Consider the following 21,983-nt stretch of genomic DNA (forward strand, 5'->3'; position numbering starts at 1 on the left):
CTGGGGGATGGGACGCTAGTGCCGCTGGTTATTCCCTGTGAGAAAGTTGTTCGCCGTGCCATTAGGCCTGCTCACGATTTAACAAGCGGAGACCGTGGACCAAAAAACATTAGCGCAACGATCGTATACAATTACAGATAATGTCGATAAGTTTCTACGCCACGCAGAAGTCTGGACGCTTTGTATTTTCTCGATATATTGAGTTTTAAAACAGAAAGTGTCCGTCGCTTCCGCGACAGGATTGGGAGCACAAGATGGGAAATATGATATTGGTGGCACTTCTTCTGGCTCACCTGCCCAAAGGTAATCCTGTTTCAAAACGTTTCAAGGTGCACACTAATTTAACATTTCGGCCATACCTCATCGATGTTTGATATAGGTCTAAGACACATGGACAAACTGAACAAATAAAGAATGTGGACAGGTTAATAATCGACAGGTGTAAACAAGACGGCAAGGACAGCCCAGTGCCACTTTACGAGATAATGTAAAAAAACTAAAATCTATTTCGAATGAATAGGCCTATATCTTTTTATATCGGCCTATATTTTATTTTATATTTTAAACCCTGTCTTTCGATGTACACTTGTTTCCGATTAGCGTTGTGATCTGTCAACACCCCACTGAGAGCTGTAAACATTGCAGATGATTGACAGCAGCAATTACATTTAAAGACATAGTTACTATATGTGCGTTTGCACTTCTTGAAATAAGCTCCCATGCTACCAGATGGGTTAGATTCTTATTGGTATAACTTACTTAAAGGTTTTAAAAGTCCAAGCATGCTGCATTACAGTTCAGGCCTTGCTCTTGCTTTTACTGATAGGCCTCCTCAAATATATATTGGGTTTTGGATTCCTAAACACAATATAGGCCTAGTCTATTATTAATATTGACGTAGGCATATTCATATGCAGTTAATGTACACTTGCATTATACCAGCCCATTCATAATGTTGTCCTATTCAGATATATTCTGTTGCAGTCTCAGTAAGTTGTATTAGTATTATTTGTCTACAATCTCTAACGTCGTCTACCACTCTCCGGCCTCATCTCTATATCAGAGCTGTTCGCCATACAGGTGATCGTTACCGAAACAGAGAGGACTACGTTTCTCTTCGGGTCGGTAATCCTCCGCTGTGACTATTCCACCTCGGCCAACGCTCAAGACGTCCTGGTTACCTGGAGGTATAAGTCTTTCTGTAAAGACCCTGTGCTGGAGTACTACTCTACGGGTGAGTGAGCCGGTGCTTGTGTGTCGCTGCAAAGAAGCCATACAAAAAAAACGCATTACGAAGACCGAACCGCGGGAGGGAACATAATATGGTGGGAGTTTCTGGAGACTTGTTCACCACAAGGCAGATTAGAAATTCACATTCCTCACGACTGGGTTGAAAAGATTCACGTTCGTAAGGCTTTTGCCACCTTTTGTGCTTGGCCAAACTTTCCAAACAGAAAACGGCATATTGAACCTGTGGAAAATATGAAAATCTAATTACACGTCACATATAATCCCCATTACTTTGTCTTCTTGTATATGAATTGCAACAGTCCTTTGTATGAGATCTCTCTGAATTTAGGGGCTCTCCTCTCCCCAGTTGAATAGCGTTAACTATGGAGCAAAGTGGTCTGATACTTAATGCAAACACCTCACTTCTTTAATGTGTAAATAACCCGCCTTCCACAGACAGGACCTCTTCCCTCCCCCCGTTCTAGAATGACAATGCAGGCTACAGCTAATCAGTTTAGCCCTCTCAGTCTATGTAATGTTAATGAACTAGGTGTTTACCTTTTTGATTCTTTATATCACACTGCAATCCTGTGATGTTTGCGACAATGTGACATTTCCCATCAATGTCCTTTACATTAATTTGAAGATGCTTGGTTAAATGTAGAGGAATACTTTTTTCAATGAAATTTCTTGAGCAGTGTTGATACTATGGCATTTTCTTTGATATCTCATATTAATCCTTACTTGGATGGTACTGTATCATTGAGTGTAAAGTGTTTCCCAAAATAAATCTCCCGGCAGCAGGATGGTCTCACAATGCTGAAAGAATACAGCAACAAAACACAATTTGGGAGAAAGTTATAAACATAACATCATTACCACATTGTTACATGGCTCCTGTAGGATATTATTGTCTCTTTCCCCCGGTTGGTTAATCTAACGTCCCCATCCCCCTGGTGGTCTTCACATTGATAGTCTACCAGGCGGCTCTTAGCCTTGGGCAGGACCCAGCCAACGACTGCCCGGACCGGCAGCGCACGCTGCGCACGGTGGTCCAGAAGAGGGGCACCAATGAGGCCATGCTGGGCGCGGAGTACCGCGAGCGCAAGATTACCATTCTAAACAGTGAGTCCCTCAATGTCTAGTATGTCTAGTATTGTATTGTATTGTATTATAGTACTTAACTGTGTAGCAACTGCAGGAGCTGCTATCATTGCTGCAACACGGGGTATTGGTTAGCCTAGCGATTGTTGTACTTGCACTTGGTTCTATGAACATCCTTTCTGTACCGACAGCAATATATTGATGCACTTCTTTGACAAATGTACTTATTGTAAGTCGCTTTGGATAAAAGCGTCTGCTAAATGCCCTAAATGTAAATGTAAATGTAAATGTCACACACATACTGACCGTCGGAAAACTGTCTGATCCGTGATGAAATCCCTTGGCATTTGTTTAGGTTTCAAAGTAGGACATTGGATGGTATGAACAAAAAGACCATCGTGCCTAATTCCCCACAGCTTCTCAGCAATCATACAAAACAATAGCAACAACATGGATGATGTGCTTTGTTTGTTTTGCCTCACGTAGAAGTCACTTTGGATAAAAGCCTCTGACCAGATGACTAATTATGCATCTATGAACCATGCACATATGTGGCCTATATGTGAAAGTACAGCCGCTTTGTGTATGTTATATTTTGGAAGTTGTATACTTAAAGGGACTGCGTGTAGGATTTGTACATGCATAACCTGCATTAATTGCCTATAAAATTGTTGTAATTTAACCAGAGAAAATGCGACCACAACATTTATTTAGGATTGTCACTAGCTTAAGTTTCTGATTTGTTATTGTCTCAACCCATGGAGCTCATGCAGGCTGCAGTTCATCACCCGGCAAAAGGAGCTCGTAATGAGTAGGAATATCAGATTCTTTCTTCACATAGTCCATTTAAATAAGTTGCTATCCCTTTGCAGAGGCAGACCTGGCCATTACCGAGGTCATGTGGTGGGATAACGGCATGTACTTCTGCACTATTGACGCGCCTGGCGACACTGTCGGGGACTCTGATCGGGAAATCAAACTCATCGTCTACCGTAAGTACAGTAGGACCGGTTACCGGGCCTACTGTATGTATTGGCACCACTGTATTAGTATACATGAGTGTTAGCATACACATGTTTTTGTATTGAAGAAATGACATATCGATCCATAATGCATTGTTCTGGCAAAAGGGATTGCTTTGTTTGTAGAAAAAAAAGATTTGGAAGAATGGCAAAAACAGTTATTAGTGTCAAACCAGTGCCCTGTACTACGAATCTCGCTGAACATACCCAGGCTTTCTTGGGAAAGCCTGGATCGACAGAGACGCAACTCGCGATCAGAGTTAAATGGTTCTACGAAGCTCACTTAGGATTCGATTAGTCAAGCCAGGTTTTCCACTTTAGGTTCAACGCGCGTTCACGTGAAAGGGGCGTTTATCATGTCATTTTTCTCACCTTTACAAACTGGATAGATCAAGCAGTCTATATACATGTGTATAAGTGAAAAGATTCTGCGTATTGTCTATAAAATAACTATGCCAAATGCAGAATTGTTCGCCATTAATCCCAAAAGAATGATGATGATTTCAAAATGCACAAGCAACGTCCAACCTGCCTTATTCTATAGTTTAGGAAATTCACTTTAAATACACCCTATGTAAGAAAAGTATCGCATATGTTTTCAACCACTGAGAGGTAGCGGCGGTGGCGTAGTGGATTAGTAAGACCCGAAGTTCGAAGTAAGCACAAATAGATAACATAACAAGGTCAAACAAGGACGATCAAATAGCGAATACCCGCTGATGAGAACCTGTATCTCTCATAAAGAATATTCTCAGGCAATGCCATGGGATCGGTCCCGAAAGAGCCTTTGTCTGAGAGACCCCTGTACGATACAGGCTCCGAGGTCCACGGGAGCACCCAGTAAAGGTGACGCCATTGTCAAAGGGGAGGCTAGGAAGCTGCGCACTCCGATCTAACCCGATAGACTGAAAACCTGCTCCCGACCAGGTTTGGTTGAGAAGATAAGTCACCATGGTGATACAGCGCCGCTAAAAAGAGATTGACTTTCGTGTCCCAGCTCACCCAGGCTTTGAGCGCAACATACCTCGCTAACCCACTAATCGAGGTTCGTAGTACAGGCCACTGGTGTAGCCAACATGGTCCCGGCGGGCACCAGGTCGCCCGCCGGGACCTCGTGGAGCCGCCCGCAGGGCATGTTCTTAAAATAGCCCTAGTCACCATGGAGCTCTCTTAAATGTGTAGTTAATTGTGTTGATGTTCTTTTTAAATCAATAACACTTACATTGATGTAGATTAGATGGCAACGACAATATCAAGTTAAAGTTACTACTTTCAATGCCAATAGTCTAAAAAACACAGTTTTGCGTCTGGCCAGGCTCGGCCCTGTGCTTTTGGCTTTAGAGCAAAGGGCTGCTGGGTGAACATTTGAGTCCCGTTCCCAGAGCCACTCCCATTTCCCTGTTGAGGTTCTCCGTGACCCCTGACCTCGCTGCTCCCCACAGACTGGCTGACGGTCCTGTTCATCATCCTGGGGGCTCTCCTGCTCATCCTGTTACTGGGCGTCTGCTGCTGCCAGTGCTGCCCGCAGAAGTGCTGCTGCTACATCCGCTGTCCCTGCTGCCCGCGCACCTGCTGCTGCCCAGAGAAAGGTGAGGCAGGCCGCTCCTCTTTCTGTTCCTCAGACCCATGTTCTCATGCCTTTCAGGGTCATTAATTCCAAAATAATTCTTATGGACTTGAGATTAAGCACTGTAGCCCCACCTAGTGGTGGCGGAGTGGCGCTACCTTGGGCGTAGGGGACAGCTCGGCTTCTCCACATCCATGGTGCGCTCGGAGCAAAGTAATACAAATTCGGTTCACACTAGGAACTGACTGTGGGAGAGCGTCCAGTCACCTTCTCAGCCGGTTTGATGTAAAAACGTCAATCAAAAACGGCAATGGCTTTAATCATTTCTAAACAAAATTTCCCAAATACATGTTGAAAAGCGCCGACTCCCGTCTGCTTGCTTAATCCGAACTCCCTTATCAAGTGTGGACCGCTTACAAACCCTTAACTGGCTCTCCTCTTGACCCCCCCTCCCAGCGGTGATGCAGCATAGGATGATCCGTGATGTCCAGAAGGGCATGGCTCCATGGATGCACGGACAGCCCATGTACGCCCCCGTCAGCTCCAACGTCTCCTCCCATGGCCAGCCCGTGCTGTACTCAAGTAGGTATTCTTTCTATTCATGAGGGCACAGTGTGGTGTTTTGCTTTTTTGTTTTTGTATCATTTGCAGTGGTTTCACTTTTCAAATTGTGGCACTCCAGACTCGTTTTCAGAATATCCGACCAAGCAGAATTTCGCCATGGCCCCGATCGGGATGCAGCCGATGCCCCTCTTCCAGCAGCCCCCTCCTCCAGAGCACCACGGTTACCACGGCAGCGACGGCATGCACGGCGGCCACCAGGACCCCAACCAGATGTTGGACTTCCTGGAGCACCAGGTGAGGGGCATGGACGTCCCCGTGATGGTGGCTCCGCAGCCCATGCAGCACCTGCCCCAGGCCGGACCCCGCCGGCAGCCGACCAATCCTCCTCCCCACGCGGTGCCCTTCTCGTCGGGTCCCCCCAGCATGCTGTCCGCCCTGGACGAGATGGGCGTCAGAGGGGTGGAGAGAAGGGTGATCACCCTGCCGCCCATTTTCCAGCACCCGCCCAGCCGCCGGGGGCCCGGGGCCGGGGAGGAGGTCAGGGGAGGCCACCGGGTCTCTAGCCAGTCCAGCGGGAGCTCACAGCGCGCGGGAGGCGGCGGCGGCGGCGGCATCCACGCAGGAGGGAGTCGCCCCCGCCGGGACGGCCATGGTGTGTACAGGGAGCCCTCGCCCCCACGCAGGGGGATCCTGAGGGGCTACAGCGACGACTCGGACTGGGAGAGCAGTCGAGGAGGAGGGGGGGGAGGAGGGGCGAGAGGAGGAGGAGGAGGTGCTCGTGGAGGGGTGAGGGATGACCGAGGAGGTTCGGCCGGGAGGAGAGCAGCAGCCACAGCCGGAGGGGGAGGGGGAGGAGGAGGAGGAGGAGGAGGAGGAGGAGGAGGGAGGAGCAGAGCGTCCAGGCCAAGAACCCGCAGTCGTGATGATCTGATGGAGGAAATGCGCCACGCGGTGCCGCGTAGGGAGCGGAGCTACTCGCCGCCGAGTCGCAGGGGGTCCTGGAGCTCGGACGAGGACCTCCGCGGACGGGTGGGCAAAGGGAAGCTGTGGCCAGAGAAGCCCCCGAGCTACTCCTCCATCGAGAGCCAGCCGGGACAGAACAGCGGCCGGAAGCACTACGACCGCTTCTCCGTAAGGTCTTCTAGCGATTACTAACATGTCTCTCTCTCTCTCTCTCTCTCTCTCTCTCTCTCTCTCTCTCTCTCTCTCTCTCTCTCTCTCTCTCTCTCTCTCTCTCTCTCTCTCTCTCTCTCTCTCTCTCTCTCTCTCTCTCTCTCTCTCTCTCTCTCTCTCTCTCTCTCTCTCTCCTTGGCATTTCCTTCTGCCCATTTCTGTTTGGATGGTTTCTGGTTCCTCTGCTTCCCTTGTATTGACTTTTTCTTCCCCTTTCCCACTTTTTCTTATAGGATAGAAGCTCACGTAGTGGCATCAGCGTAGTGATCTGAAGCTTATCTTTGTTTTGAAAAAAAAGATGACATTGAAGACAGACTGCAGGTACATTGAAGTTTTTGTTTGTTGGGAAAAATTCTTTCTGTAAATGTTATTGTAATTTTTTTTTTACTGCGTTCATTATGAAGTTTTTTTTAATTTCTGTTTTTGTATAAGCTGTCAATACTCATGACACCTGTAAAGTGGTTCCAACTTCCAATGCCAGTCAGTGATGTTAGAACTGTTAACGACATGTATAATGTGGTTGCATTAATGTAAAATTGTATTTGTACATAGCTTTGTTGGCTTTAATGTTAAATTTGTATGATCTGCTTTTGGTATTTTTTAATGAAGGCACAAATTGGTGCTTTTTATCTGAAGTAATCGTTGTCTCCAGCATATTGTCATTGTCATTTCTAAAATAGCTTTAGTGACCAAATGTGAGTACTTCATAACTGCACACTGTCATGATTTCTATATTATCCTTTAATCCTCTTCAGGCGTATTGGTCTGACATTTTTTTGATTGTAACTCCAAACACAGGTACTTAAATATTTTTTGTCTGAATACTTGTTATTGTAAATGTAACTTTTATGCATGTTCAATAAATATCATCATTTTTAATAAATTTGTGTTGACAACCAATATAAACGCTTTGACTTTCATGATTTCATTTTAATAAGCAGTTTCAATATTTGACCGAAAGAGGGCCCCATCCAAACTATTAAGCATAATGGGTTGAGATTAGTTTGTAAATCCTATGCTTTAAACATTACAGAAGGCTTTGAATGGACCGCCGCTCTGACGGTGACGAATGAAAAACGGAGCAGCGGTAGGTAAGGATCATGGATGTAAGGATAATAACACCGCTTGTGCAAAGCAGTTTGCCGTCTCCCCAAATGAACCTGAGCCCCATCCACCGTGCTTTTATTTCCACTCACCCGATTGGTGTTTGATAAGAAAGGCGGTGCCTACTGCACGGGACTGGGGGGCGGAGACAGGCTTCAAGTGTCAATGTCAAAGAAGCCTGGATAATTTTTTTAATCCATTCTTCGGTCTACTGATCGAGGTATAATTCAAGAGGAAGGAGGGTCCCACGGCAGCTCAAACATTAACAACTCGGAACCGGACTTCATATTCAAGTGGTTTTAAGGAGGTAAGGCATGTTGAGGAATAGCAACAAGAGATAGCCAAAAGCTACGCAGTTTGCTTCATGAAGAAGACCTGTCATCATAGCTGCCGTTAGCTTCTCACTAGCACGAATTAGTGACATTGTGCCTTCAATTAATCTTTTAAATATACTATAGTGTAATATTGTTTTTGCATAAATGACTGCAATGATTTCAGTAATTGTTTATTGCGCTATAGAGGTGTGCAAGACAGACCAAACCTAACGCTAGACGCGAGTTGTTTACTCACCTAACATTGGATGGTGGCGAAACATGAGTTACTCGTGGAATGATGATTGATGTATATTCATCTTCTCTAGGTCAAATTACCTTCACGTTTCTCCTCTTCAACGCCTGACGCGAGTATTTGTTGTCCCTCTCCCCGCTTTTTTCTCTGCAGGCAGGCAGGATGAACTCTCTTCCTGGAAAAACTCTATTGTCGCTATGCAGACGCACTTCAAATGGCGCGCTCAGGGTCTATGGGGCCTCTGGTGTAACCAGCCCCGCGGACAACACCTGCCCTGCAGCCGCCACCAGGGCTTGTCACAGCGGGACGAGCCGCAAAGGGAGCGTGAGCACCAAGAAACGAGGCTATGACATTACCAGAAACCCGCACCTGAACAAGGTAAGATGTTTAATGGAAAACACATGGGATGTTTTGATTAAGTGGAAGTTAGTTTAGTCATACAATACAGTAGACTTGTTAAACACAGACACCAAATATGTAAACGTATTTTGTTACATATTGCACAAAATAAAAAAGTATTGGATATTCTGAGATAGGCCCCCTTTTGCCCTCCCTACAACAATTACTTTCTTACAAAGCACAGCACAGGTTATTTACTCAGTCCAATATAGGATTAACGGAAACCAGAAACTCACACTCAGACAACTCATCAGCTCATCATAGACATGCCTGTGCTGTGTTTGTTTCTTGCATCATGATGCAACCATATCAGCGAGGACATTGGTTTCCCTTTTGGTTAATTGTCTTCCATAAATGGCCACTGGTTCTGACTGCTGTCCACTGAAGGGCAGCCAAGGGCCTAGAATTCAAACTGGAATTGCGTGATTGGTAAATTCCTACCCGTTCTTACTGAAACTACGGCTAACTTGGTAGTTGCTGGTGGGTACAAGTTGGATCTGATAAATGTATTTGACCTAGATGCAAACCCATTGTGACTTTATTACTTGTGCTGTCGTTCTGTTCAGGGTAGTTTTGTCTAGCTGTTGTAGTGCTGGTCAGTGTTTGCTAGCTGCTATAGTGTAGGTCAGTGTTTGCTAGCTGTTGTAGTTAGTGCAGGTCAGTGTTTGCTAGGTGCTGTAGTGCAGGTCAGTGTTTGTTAGCGGCTGTACTGCAGGTCAGTGTTTGCTAGTGTGCTCACTGACAGGAAATAGGAAGTGGAGTGAGATAGCTGAGAGGAAGGCACGGGACGAGCTCTGGGGTGGCACTGTAGACCACGCTACTATTGGATGGAATTAATAGCTACAAATAGCTTCCACCACACACACACACACACACACACACACACACACACACACACACACACACACACACACACACACACACACACACACACACACACACACACTTCCAGGTCACCCTGTTGGTGGCGTTCCAATGGACGCAAGTGTAGCAGCCCTGCCTTCCACCAGAGAGCAGAGGAGGTCCAGCCGTGTTCCGCAGCTGCTCTTTATGCCCCGGACGCAGTTGCCACTAGCTCAAATGAATGGTTGTATACCAAGGTTCCCAAATACAATCAATAAGATAATTATTTGTCAGCTGAGGGGTGTATAGCGCGGTGCAGGGATGAGGAAACGAGGAAAGTAAAAGGCGAGTGGATGTTGTTTGGGCGCGGTAGCTGGAGCCCCCGTGACTCACTCATGAGTCGTCATCCGCGCTGTGGCTTCCCTTTTTGTGTTTGTAGTTTATTTAAGTGTTGCCTTGATGATGGGGTTTTCCAGAGGCTCTATTCTTGCTTACCAGCATCCTCCTCCTCCTCTACCTCCTCCTCTTCTTCCTCCTCTTCCTCCTCTACTTCCTCCTCTTCTTCCTCTTCCTCTTCTTCCTCTTCCTCTTCCTCCTCTTCTACCTCTTCCTCCTCTTCCTCCTCCTCTTCCTCCTCCTCCTCCTCCTCCTCCTCCTCCTCCTCCTCTACCTCCTCCTCCTCTTCCTCCTCTACCTCCTCCTCTACCTCCTCCTCCTCCTCCTCCTTCTACCTCCTCCTCCTCTACCTCCTCCTCCTCCTCCTCCTCTTCCTCTACCTCCTCTACCTCCTCCTCCTCCTCCTCCTCCTCCTCCTCCTCTACCTGCTCCTCCTCCTCCTCCTCCTCTACCTCCTCCTCCTCCTCCTTCTTCCTCCTCCTCCTTCTCCTCCTCCTCTACCTCTGGCCTGCAGGGGATGGGCTTCAGCCTGGAGGAGCGCCTCCAGCTGGGGATCCACGGCCTGCTGCCTCCCTGCTTCCTCTCCCAGGATGTCCAGGTGCTGCGTGTGATGAAGAGCTATGAAACGCGAAGCAACCCCCTGGACAAGTGAGCAGCACCCATGCGTCATACACCCCCGTCGTCAGCATCCGAAAGAGTAAACGGAATACACCGCCCGCCACTTTTCTTCTTTCTTTTTGTACTTCTCGTGAGAGGGTTGACCATTTCGATCAACTTATGAATCATATTGAGGATTGAGGAAAACAATTGCATTGTGTTGTTTTTTGCATAATTGTTTCCCTTCAAGTTAATCCAGAAAGGAAACTGCTGACATGACAATGTTGGTTTTGTTTTCATTTCTTCTTTAAATAATGTAATCTGATACTCTCTTCAATTGAGTTAGACCATGTCTCAGAAATGCTCAAATATTTTCAGAGGGGGGAGGGGAAGAGAAATCAGCTCTCAAAGTTGTACAGTGTGAGCCGGCCTGCAGTGTAAACAGACGGAGCATGAGGCATACCACTGGCATCCCGGTAGCTAGGCAACGACCACAGCACACACGCGATACAAGTTTCCTACATTTTGGCAACACGGCTTGGTGAGTGAACCACCTCCTCCCAATCAGCACATTATTCTGCTTGTTTATTCAACTTAAGTATCTTATTAAAAAAAAACTGGGAAGAATATCTCCACGTTTCCTTCGGGCAGGAATAACCCTCTGGGTATTCGTCTGTCTCTCCCCCTCGTGGATCAGTCTCTCAACGCGAAAACCGGGAGAGCCCTGATTGAATGAGTCTAGAAGCAGGCTACTTGGGCCATGCTTCTCTACAGGTGCTTTGATTCCCGCTGATTTGCGCTGGCACCAATGCGCTCACTGGCGCCATCTGGTGTATATGGGTGATACAACGCCTCTACCACCTGCCCCCTGGGCCTCCAGTTTCACTGCGCCGGACCCGGGATGCCACAACATGAAATACCTTTTAGTTATGAAGAACATTACCTACCTTAATTTCAGTTCCCCAAATCCCTGATGTTATTTATTTGTATCCTTGGTATATTTTTCATTATCGTATATTTTTTTCCTACCCAGGTACATTCTGCTGATGACTCTCCAGGACAGGAATGAGAAGCTGTTTTATCGTTTGTTGACCTCAGATATTGAGGAGTTTATGCCCATTGTTTACACTCCCACGGTGGGGCTGGCCTGTCAACAGTATGGCCTGGCATTCAGAAGGCCAAGGTAGGACACCCATATTTACTCATGAACATGTACATATATGTTCTAGTACAAGTACTAATAAGCATCCTTTATATGATCTAATCGTTCACCGTTTATCGGGCATCATTATGGCCTTGTATTTAAGCGTTCAAATGTTTTGTTAAACTTGGCGAGAAGGAAATTCAAAACTTGGGAACATTGCTAAGGGCCTCCCAAACAACAATTTCTTATTTCATTGTGTATTTAATTCTTATTCTCAAATCGTATTTATTTGTAGGGTTTTCAATTCTTTTTAATGTATTTTTTGACAGAGGGCTTTTTATCACAATACACGACAAAGGCCACATTGCCAGCGTACTCAACTCATGGCCTGAAGAAAACATCAAGGTACCCACACTGTGACGCACTTCCACGTTCCCAGACGCACACCACTCTGCTCTTGTGAACCGCTCTTCTGTTACGCTCTAGTAACTCTAGTTCATCAGTCCACAAGGCTGATGCACTGTAGTTATAAGGGATGGGTCGGTCGCAAACGATTCGGTCAGAACGAACGAATCCCGAAGGTGAACGACGAGAACTGATTCCCAAAACCATGTAACAAAAATATGGTCACGTCAATAAAATATACAATCGAACAGAGATTCGTCTGCCCGCAACCTTATATTGATTGAGTCTAAAACGTTCAACGATTCAGCCAATGAGAGTACTACAGCAGGTAGCAATCACGTTGCCATGGCACGTGGGTAAGCAAATGATGAGGCACCACCACACAAGTTAACTAACGATCGCTGTAGGCTGCAATATCATTCAACAATTTGTATTATTTTTATTTTGTTCTACATCACAATTGCATGCTTTAATAAAGTATTGTTTTTACCTACCATTACGAGTCTCGTTTGGTCTAGTAGGGAATTCGCGCAATGGTGATTCACTGCTTATTAGCGCTACTTGGAAGACGCCATTTAATTCTAACTGCACCCCATTATGTATTAAGGATATTTATGAAAAAAAGGCACGTATGTGCTTTATATATATATATGCTTAATACTTATTCCATCTTTTCCGATTCCCTGCCAAATGAAGTAACAGACCATCTGACTCAACAAACGAATCAAACAAACGAAATCAAACTAACGAATCGTGATAGTGAACGGAACTCCCGGAACAAAAAAATAATCGTTTTGCCAATCCCTAGTAGTTAGGCATTTCCTCTGGCTGTGATTGAAGAATAAAAGTGATTTACAAAGGTCAGTCACTGACCTTTGTAAATCACTTTTATTTTATTTTTAATGACTTTGTGGAACTGGCCGCTGTGGCCAGTTCCACAAAGTCATTATTCAAATAAGTCTGATTTAAATATCTGAGTTGATACAGTATAATTTCTAGTGTTGTGAAATTTGGATCTTTGTCGTATCTAAATCAAAGAACTAATGAACGAATTACGAATTGTACGTACCAGATCCCTAAAGATTATTTACGAATCGTTCATGAATCAGACATCAATTACCATTACAACTCATGATTTCCAACTCTCCGTTTCTATTGTTTGTATTTTTGTAAGAAAAATAAAATTGTAGTAAATTGAGAAAACATATATACTTGTTTATATTTGCATGAATACACACACTTCCATACTCAGACACTGACTCTCAGATTATGCATTTAACATTCAGATATACATCAGAGTGCCCCCGTTCGTTCTGCTTTTTGGTGGTGTGTGTGTGTGCATGCTCCTCATGTTGTTCCTCTCTCCGTCTCCAGGCCGTTGTGGTGACGGACGGCGAGCGCATCCTCGGTCTGGGCGACCTGGGCAGCTACGGCATGGGCATCCCCGTGGGGAAGCTGGCCCTGTACACGGCCTGCGGGGGGGTCGAACCCCAGCAGTGTCTGCCTGTACTCCTGGATGTTGGCACTGACAACCAGGTACCGTGGCTCCGTGGGTCCCCGCTCCCGTGCCTGGTTTAAGACCCTGGATCCCTGCCCAAATTTCAAATTTCTGTGATTCAGGTCTTTTTTGGCACCAGCCAACTAAGCCATTCGGCATCTTAAGGGGGGGACTTATAAAATAAGCAGGCGGAGTCTGTGTCACCGTAGCGGGCAACCGAAAAACAACACTGTCACAGTTTCCAAAAATGGCTCTGATATAAGGAACTTCAGAGGGAAGTATTTGAAATTTGGTATGATCATGATCATCCTCAGGCTATGGCTCCCTGCTCCTCCTTATCTAATAATGACAACGTCTTCAATGAGACAATGACATCAGTAGAGTACATGTTCATATGTCCCCATGGAAAATCATGTTTATGTTCGTTAAAGGTATGGTGACCTTTTTATAGTCTTAATCGTCCATCAGGTGTGTGTGTGTGTGTGTGTGTGTGTGTGTGTGTGTGTGTGTGTGTGTGTGTGTGTGTGTGTGTGTGTGTGTGTGTGTGTGTGTGTGTGTGTGTGTGTGTGTGTGTGTGTGTTAATCACAAGCGCACGTACACACACGCATGGACACGCACGCACAGCCACTCTAGAGTACTGCTATTGTCACCATCAGGGCCGGCGCTGGCCGTTAATTAATTAAGGGCGCCACCAGAGGGCGCCCCCGACACATGTGTCGCCCTGGGTCGCCTGTGCCGAGCTGGACAGCTCCTTTTTTTTGGGCCCCTGGCGGCGTCTGGGCCCCGGGCGGCGTCTGGGCCCCGGTGCAGCTGCACCTGTTGCACCGTCGATATTTTCGCCACTGACTCCAAGTAATCATTAAAAAGTGATTCTACGGATTTGGAGAGATTTGAAGGGCAGGCTGGTTAGGTGAGGTTAGGGTAGCTGCCAAGTTGGGGAATATCATGCGAATTACATCAATTTTTTTGTATTTTATTTAATCAGGCACTACTTGACGACCCCTTGTACATCGGACTGAAGCACAAGAGGATTAGAGGCAAAGAATACGATGACCTCGTCGATGAGTTCATGCAGGCCGTGACGGACAAGTGAGTGAAGGAGCTTGAGTGGACTAATATTTGGTCTTGGTGTTGTCCTGTTTACTGACACCCTGTCTTCCGGCAGGTACGGCATGCACTGCCTCATTCAGTTTGAGGACTTTGCAAACAGCAACGCTTTCCGCATCCTGAACAAATACCGGAACCATTACTGCACTTTTAATGATGATATCCAAGGTAACATCCACAGTATCCAGCGGTTTCTGGAAGCCTGTGATTCATCTTTCTGAGAAAACGGATAACAAAGCTCAAGTTATCAACTTATTATTTGATTGATGATTCATTAGAGTTTACATTTTCCGCACATTCATTTTTATTTTTATTTCTACTTTTAAGGCACTGCATCAGTAGCTGTAGCTGGGGTCTTGGCTGCTTTGAAAATCACCAAAAACAAGCTTTCAGACCACAAATTTGTCTTCCAAGGAGCAGGAGAGGTAAAGTATGAATTACTCTACTAGTGCAATTGTATTCCTGTATTCCCACATCACGGAAATCTGTTCATTTGAGTTTCTTATCGGGGCCATCACACTTGTTATCTTGTAATATAAGATTACTGTTTCAAACAATAGCGGAAAGGACCAATGATTTCATTGGTCTTGGATTTGCGTTCTCCATTGTTCGGTTTGGAAAAAAATCGAGCCAATGTTCCAACCTCTTCACAAATGTTTTGTGGAGAATGGAGCTGATGTAGAAGGATGTTTTTTTTTCTTTCTCCAAAAATGCTGATAAAGCAGTACCGTCTTGCATCAGAAAATAGCTGAGTCTGATGGTTCCCCTTAACAGGCCTGATATAGGCCTTTCACACCAAAAAGAACCAAGAGCCAGTTCCGGAATGGTGCTAGGGCCAGTTCAAAACTGGTTCCAGCCTTATCCCAGTTATGAACCAGTTGGTTTCACACCGGCCAGAGCCAGCCATGGAGCCGGCGTGAGCAACGTCATGACGTCACTGCAAACGTCGGCATACGTCTCCGCTTTCCCAGCAACCATCGCGCCTTCGTTGGTCTTCCTGTTTATGAAGGTAAGGATAACCCCGCCCCCTGCCCCTGGCGTAAAGGCAGTTCTAGTCCAGCTCAATCCTGGGGTTGGAGTTTAACCGGCTTTTACAGGCCGGAGCCGGTTCTCTGGCGTTGTGCAACCAAAACAATGGCTCTAGCTCCGAACTAGCCGATTTTGCGGCGGTGTGAAAGGCCTGATAGAGTACAGGCGTGGTGCCTGAAGTCAGGGAGGAGCTCGGCCAGGTATGTTGGCAAGGAAAGTGGAAAAAGGGGAGCGGTGCCTTTTTAAAATGTCAAGACAACACGCAATGGTTGGTGGCATACCTGATCTTTTGATTGGTCTGTCTGTCACCAACTAGGCGTAGTCTATATAACGAAGAACCTTTGTATGTTTGCACTGTGGATGGTCTGGGACTGGAAACGTTTTGCACAACACTTTGGGTAGCGCTTTAGACTTTTATGCAATAAAAACGTATTGTTGCATCGGCTACATGGTGTGCGAGTTCGGCTCCTTTTATTGTTGTCAAGAAAGGCAATTCTCTATGGTGTCTTCGAATGTATGATAATATCAGGCACAGATAATTTCACTTCCTATCAGCCCTGCCTTAAGCATTGAGAAATCAATTAATAGCGGTTCTTCTCTTTTCCAGGCTGCTCTGGGCATCGCCAACCTGCTGCTGATGGCCATGGCCAAAGAGGGTGTGCCGAGAGCAGAGGCCGCCAAGAGGATCTGGATGGTTGATTCCAAAGGTCTCATCGTGAAGGTAATGCCATCCTTTCTAAAAAGCCTGTTGAAACGATCTCCAGTCAAATGTGTGTTTCTGAAGCCGGTTGACTCGTTGCAGGGCAGAGGCAATCTGAACCACGAGAAGGAGGAGTTTGCCCAGGATCATCCTCATATCAAGACCCTGGAAGAGGTGGTGCACACGATCAAACCTACCACCATCATTGGTGAGCCCGGTCCCATGTTTTATCCATCAGCCACTGGTCCATCCCTTTGAATGGAAATGAGCAGATTCACATCGCACACATGAGTGTTATTAATTCACATCAGTGTTATTAATCCACATCAGTAGCACTTCTGATGTCATCTATGGTGACTTACTCCAAATTGGTATCAATTCAAAAGAAATCGACTTCCCAAATGGTTACCCAACTGCTGGACATGTTGTAAAGGTATTGGTAACAACAAAAAGCAATGACCTTTCCCCTCTAGCATTGATTAACTCAAAACATCACTTCACATCCATGGCATGAGTGTATATATAGATAATCAAAGTTCCAGCTTAAAAATACAATTTAAGTGCAATCCCAATAAGCCTGAGATGAATTGGGTTTCAAACCTTTCGCAGGAGTTGCTGCCATCGCTGGAGCTTTTACCGAGAGCATCATCAAAGCCATGGCCACCTTCAACGAGCGGCCAATCATCTTTGCCCTGAGCAACCCAACCAGCAAGGCAGAGTGCACGGCAGAGCAGTGCTACCAGCTCACAGAGGTACCAATGCACCGTCCTGTTCTAGCCTGGTCCTACCAGACCATCGTACTTCATTTCATTTGTACAGAAGGTCTGGAACTGCTCAATTGACAAACGTTCACTCACTTGGAGGCGGATGTCTGTAGAAGTTTTAAAATGATTGGATCTGCCCAGTGCCACTCTGGATCTGCCATAACTAATCGCATCGCGTTTGGTCGTGACGTATCGTATGTCATGCGACGGGACCTGCCGCAAAACAAGCTTCCTGCACGCACAGGCTTTACACAAACAAAACAAGATGAAGCGTAAAAATGTCTCTGAACGATAGCTGCAGGTTTTGTTTATCTGATGTAAGAGTTCAAGGAACAGTTGTACATTCTAAATGAATATTCAACAGCAAGGACAGAGATATGTTTGTGGTCAACTGTCGACGCTGGGTCTTGTCATTGACTGACTGACTACTCATCTCTGACTACAACTGAAACGGGCGCGCGACCTAGACGTCATCGTTCTCAGCCACTCCCTCTGTTCGCTGATTGGACCGCCAGAAATCGGGTCGACATGGAACACATTTACATTAAGCAGACCCAGACCTAGTTCTGAAGTGAAATGAAAATTGAGCGGAAGTAGGTAGGTGGGCGGCGCCAGGCTAGTCCTGTTCCTCAGCTTTACTCGAACGTGGTACACATTTCACTAAATCCAAGAGTCCAAGATGTACTCACGTAGTGCTTGGTTAAAGGTGGGGGGGATGCTTTGCTCAAATCCTTCTTGCATCCCGTTTGCCGGTGGTTGCTTGTGCTGTGGTGTAAATCCTTTGAACTGTATTAACACAACTCAGAATAAACCTAAAGAGCTATTGTAATAAAGGGTAAAAATAGTACAAGATCAAAGAAGTCTCTGCAGAAGGGCAACCATTGGCAACACAGCAAGCATGCAAAGGTTGAAGCACTGTAATGTGCCCCCAACAGTGGGCACACTGCAGTGTTATAGCAGGGAACCGTCCTTGAGGGTACGGCTGTGGATAGGCATGCCAATACTCCCTTCTGGCATCATAGGGAAGGCATCCCAGGTATTGCGGCATCCGAGTGCCTCAGTTTCCCCCCAGGGAACCGAGTAGCATCCAGCTGCAGCCCCCAAGCCAAGGCCTTTGGTGGGGCAACTGGGCCTGTGGTGGGGCAACTTGGCCTGTGGTGGGGCAACTGGGCCTGTGGTGGGGCAACTTGGCCTGTGGTGGGGCAACTGGGCCTGTGGTGGGGCAAGTGCATTTTTTTCGGCTTTTTTCAACTTTTTGCGTCAAAGTCGACCCCTGGCTTCCCCAGTCGAGTTTTTCAATGTCATTTTTTATTGTTCAATTTCAAAAAGGTAATTAATTTATCATAATAATTAATCTCATTAAATATATATTTTTTAGAGCTGTCAAGCGATTAAAATATTTAATCGTGATTAATCGCATTAATGTCATAGTTAACTCTAATTAATCGCGATTAATCGCAAATTCTTTTTCTATGCTAAATATCCCTTGATTTTTTTGTCCCATAATTCTTCTCATTTTAATTCTCTTATCAACATGGTGAAGTGCATCGGCTTGCCTTGTGCAAATGATTTTTTACTGATAACAACATTGGCATATACACTGATCAAAACAGGACGATACAAAAAAAGAGCCTATAGTGCAATTAAACGACTGCTTTGAACAAATGTCATTTGAACATAGCAGTCAGGCTACTGCTTCTTTGTTTTGAGCCAAAAAAAAAAAAGATATATATATTTTTTTTTTATAAAGTAATTGCGTTAATCGCGCGTTAAAATTTTCAACGCCGTTAAATTCGGTTCGCGTTAACGCCGTTAATAACGCGTTTAACTGACAGCTCTAATATTTTTATATATAAAAATATATATTTTAATGAGATTAATTATTATTATAAATTAATTACCTTTTTGAAATCTCTCGCTCGCTCTCTAAGAGTGATATATTAATAGCTCTATATATGTCTATTGGCTGAAAAAAGACACTTGTCTTGTGAACAACATGTCTTATGGAAATTCCTATTACAGTTTGCATACTGTGATGACACATTCTAGCTTCATTCAATGAAAGGGGAAAGGTTTGGCGTTTAATGCATGTGCTGACAGTTGATTCCTTTGTCAGGGGCGGGGTATCTTCGCCAGTGGCAGCCCGTTTGACAAGGTGACACTGGCTGACGGGCGCACCTTCTACCCGGGCCAGGGGAACAATGCCTACGTCTTCCCAGGAGTGGCTTTGGGTGTCATCGCCGCCCGCGTGCGACACATATCAGATGACATCTTCCTGACTACCGCTGAGGTGATATTTTATTTTATTTTCGTATCCCAAATATTTGGACAACGGTAATTCTGACACACACTTAATCACAACAGTATGTATGAAGAATTTAAGTAATCAATGTCTACAAACTGCCACATCAAAGCACCAAAATGTAGACGTTTAGTTTTGGTTAAATTGAATATGCTCCAAGTCATAGAGGTCAGTCAAGTACTCAGTCTGAACTAAGTTTGTTGTGCTTTCCACGCTGAGCTTCTGCTTTCTGCTTCTGCATCTTCCACTGATCTCTTCTGTTCCTTTGCGGACTCTTGTCTCTCAGGCGATTGCTGAAATGGTAACGGAGGAAAACTTGGCAGAGGGGAGACTCTATCCCCCTCTTAGCAACATCAGAGAGGTGTCTTTCAAGATCGCCGTCAAGGTAAAACGAATGCTCCCCCCAAAAACCCCCAAGCCCCCCCTGCACAGAGTTCATATCGATTCCCTTCAATCAGGAAATATCAGACATCTTTTTGTTTCTCATTCATTTCCTCCTGCCTCTTACCCGCGTTCTGCCTCTGGCGTACTAGGTGGTGAACTACGCATACAAACACAACATCGCCTCGATCTACCCCGAGCCCAAGGACAAGGAGGCCTTCGTGTTGTCTCACATCTACAGCCCAGACTACGACTCCTTCACCCTGGACTCCTACAGATGGCCCGAGGAGGCCATGAACATGCAGGACGTGTGAGGGACACTCCCCGTCTCCCCTAGGCCACCCCACTGCCCAGGCCGACTGATGGGCTTCACAGGCTGCGTTATCAATAGTTACATGCAATCTATATCTGTGGGCGCCCATCTCTTGCGTAATGAAATGACGCACAGGTTAGGACCCCAACTATCTACTACGAAATCTATTCTGGATGCTGAGTTCCTCTAGAGACCTGCCTTCCTTGTTTTTGTGTTGTCCAATTTGGTATTTTGATATTAAGTATAGAAGTGGCTTTTCTTTATTTTAGCTGAATATAATTTTGGATCAGCGACGGTGGAATGCTTTGTTCCTGTACCGGGAAATATCAATTGCTGCTGTATTTGCATGTCCTGCCAAAACATAATATAAATATAACAATACTCCTTGTGCTTCTGAATATTCAAATAATTACGGTTGGACTTTTTGCAATGCGTACATAGTTATGGCCAAATGCACAAGTGCTCATAGTGCCTGCGTCCACTATCCCCTCAGGACTGAAATATCTCGTATTTTGGTGATTTAACGGAACTGATGTTACGTGATCTGGGCGTATTCGTTTCCTTTGAACACTCCTTTCAAGAAAGCACAAAAACAGCCTACATATGAGACAGTGGGCCGTTTCGCTTTATTTAGTTACAAAGCTACCAGAGTTGTAATTCCAGACCCCATATTGAACAGCTCACCTCCTTGGCCCTGCCTGATGGTTGCTTGAGGTGTATACTATGTCGGCGTGACCCCCCCCCCCCCCCCGCCCCTCCGAGTAGGTTATCCTAAGCCCTACTTGTTCCACTGTTTGAGATGTTGTCATGGTTTTATAGTCCAAATGAGTCCTCTTTTATAGGTTTGTTTTGTACCGTGGCTTTCTGTCTTCTCGGCTCAGCACTCGCACACCTCGGGAAGGTTTTGTTTGTAGTTCAAATAAGGAAATGTTGTGACAGGATGGAATGGAATGGAAAAAATGCAATAAATGTTGGAAATACAACTGAGTGAGTAGCTTTCTTGAGATGGTCGTCCTATGAGTTTGTTGTTTTTATGCTATATTGAGTCAAAAGATATATCGCTTGTGCTAATAGACCTCCAAAGCGGGGACATCCTTTTATTTAATACAATTTGGGGACACATTTCAGGGACATTATATTAAAAATAAAGGTTTTGTGCCCCTTCTAAGATTTTTAGTTTCTCCTTGGGTTGGAAAGAATATGACAGGTTACATGAGGACAAAGCCATTATTTATCCTATCACCTACCACGCTTATCTCATTTGTTTATTGCCTGTTGCCAGTATATGCCTTTATAACCAAATGAACATTTCCAAGATTTGCTTTGAATGTTTCGGCAGTCAGTTTACAGGTATTGGCAGACTACCATAGATAATGCGCTCAACAGGCAAACGCTCTCTGTTCTGCTGATTTTTTTAACCTTTGGTAGTAAAAGAAGGCCATATCTCGAAGACCGGAGCAGCCAAGGAGTACTATAAGGAATGATAAGGTCCTTCAGGTAGGATGGTGCTAATCCATGCAAGGCTTTATAGATGAGCAGTAGCACCATAAAATCCGATCTAGCTGTTATTGGTAGCCAATGTAGAGAGGCGAGAATAGGAGTAATATGTTCAAATCTTCTCGTTCTAGTCTGTATTCTAGCTGCAGCGTTCTGTAAAAACTGGAGGCTACACCTGGTCGAGTTAGGTAGACCAGAGGACAGTGAATTATAATTATCCAGTCTTGATATAGAATGTGTGAATGAGCATCTCTGCATCTACAGTGGATAACATTG

General features: G+C 45.4%; 2 protein-coding genes across 2 annotated transcripts; both read left to right on the forward strand.

Moving 5' to 3' along the window:
- Positions 1–254: 254 nt before the first annotated feature.
- Positions 255–7,560, forward strand: ildr1b (immunoglobulin-like domain containing receptor 1b). The gene is made up of 8 exons (XM_030342681.1): positions 255–303; positions 1,064–1,234; positions 2,206–2,355; positions 3,207–3,326; positions 4,799–4,945; positions 5,380–5,505; positions 5,606–6,618; positions 6,894–7,560. Exons 1-8 carry the CDS (start codon positions 255–257, stop codon positions 6,930–6,932), a joined length of 1,815 nt encoding a protein of 604 aa, XP_030198541.1. The 3' UTR covers positions 6,933–7,560.
- Positions 7,561–7,870: 310 nt separating this feature from the next.
- Positions 7,871–21,193, forward strand: me3 (malic enzyme 3, NADP(+)-dependent, mitochondrial). Its single transcript, XM_030342679.1, has 15 exons — positions 7,871–8,071; positions 8,485–8,709; positions 10,484–10,617; positions 11,600–11,749; positions 12,040–12,115; positions 13,490–13,651; positions 14,600–14,703; positions 14,780–14,889; positions 15,049–15,146; positions 16,358–16,471; positions 16,553–16,658; positions 17,060–17,202; positions 19,331–19,504; positions 19,803–19,901; positions 20,050–21,193. The coding sequence occupies exons 2-15, from the start codon at positions 8,494–8,496 to the stop codon at positions 20,209–20,211; spliced, it is 1,848 nt and encodes a 615-aa protein (XP_030198539.1). The 5' UTR covers positions 7,871–8,071; positions 8,485–8,493; the 3' UTR covers positions 20,212–21,193.
- The last annotated feature ends 790 nt before the right edge of the window (positions 21,194–21,983 follow it).

Source organism: Gadus morhua, chromosome 20, assembly GCF_902167405.1.
Source record: "Gadus morhua chromosome 20, gadMor3.0, whole genome shotgun sequence".
NCBI lineage: Eukaryota > Metazoa > Chordata > Actinopteri > Gadiformes > Gadidae > Gadus > Gadus morhua.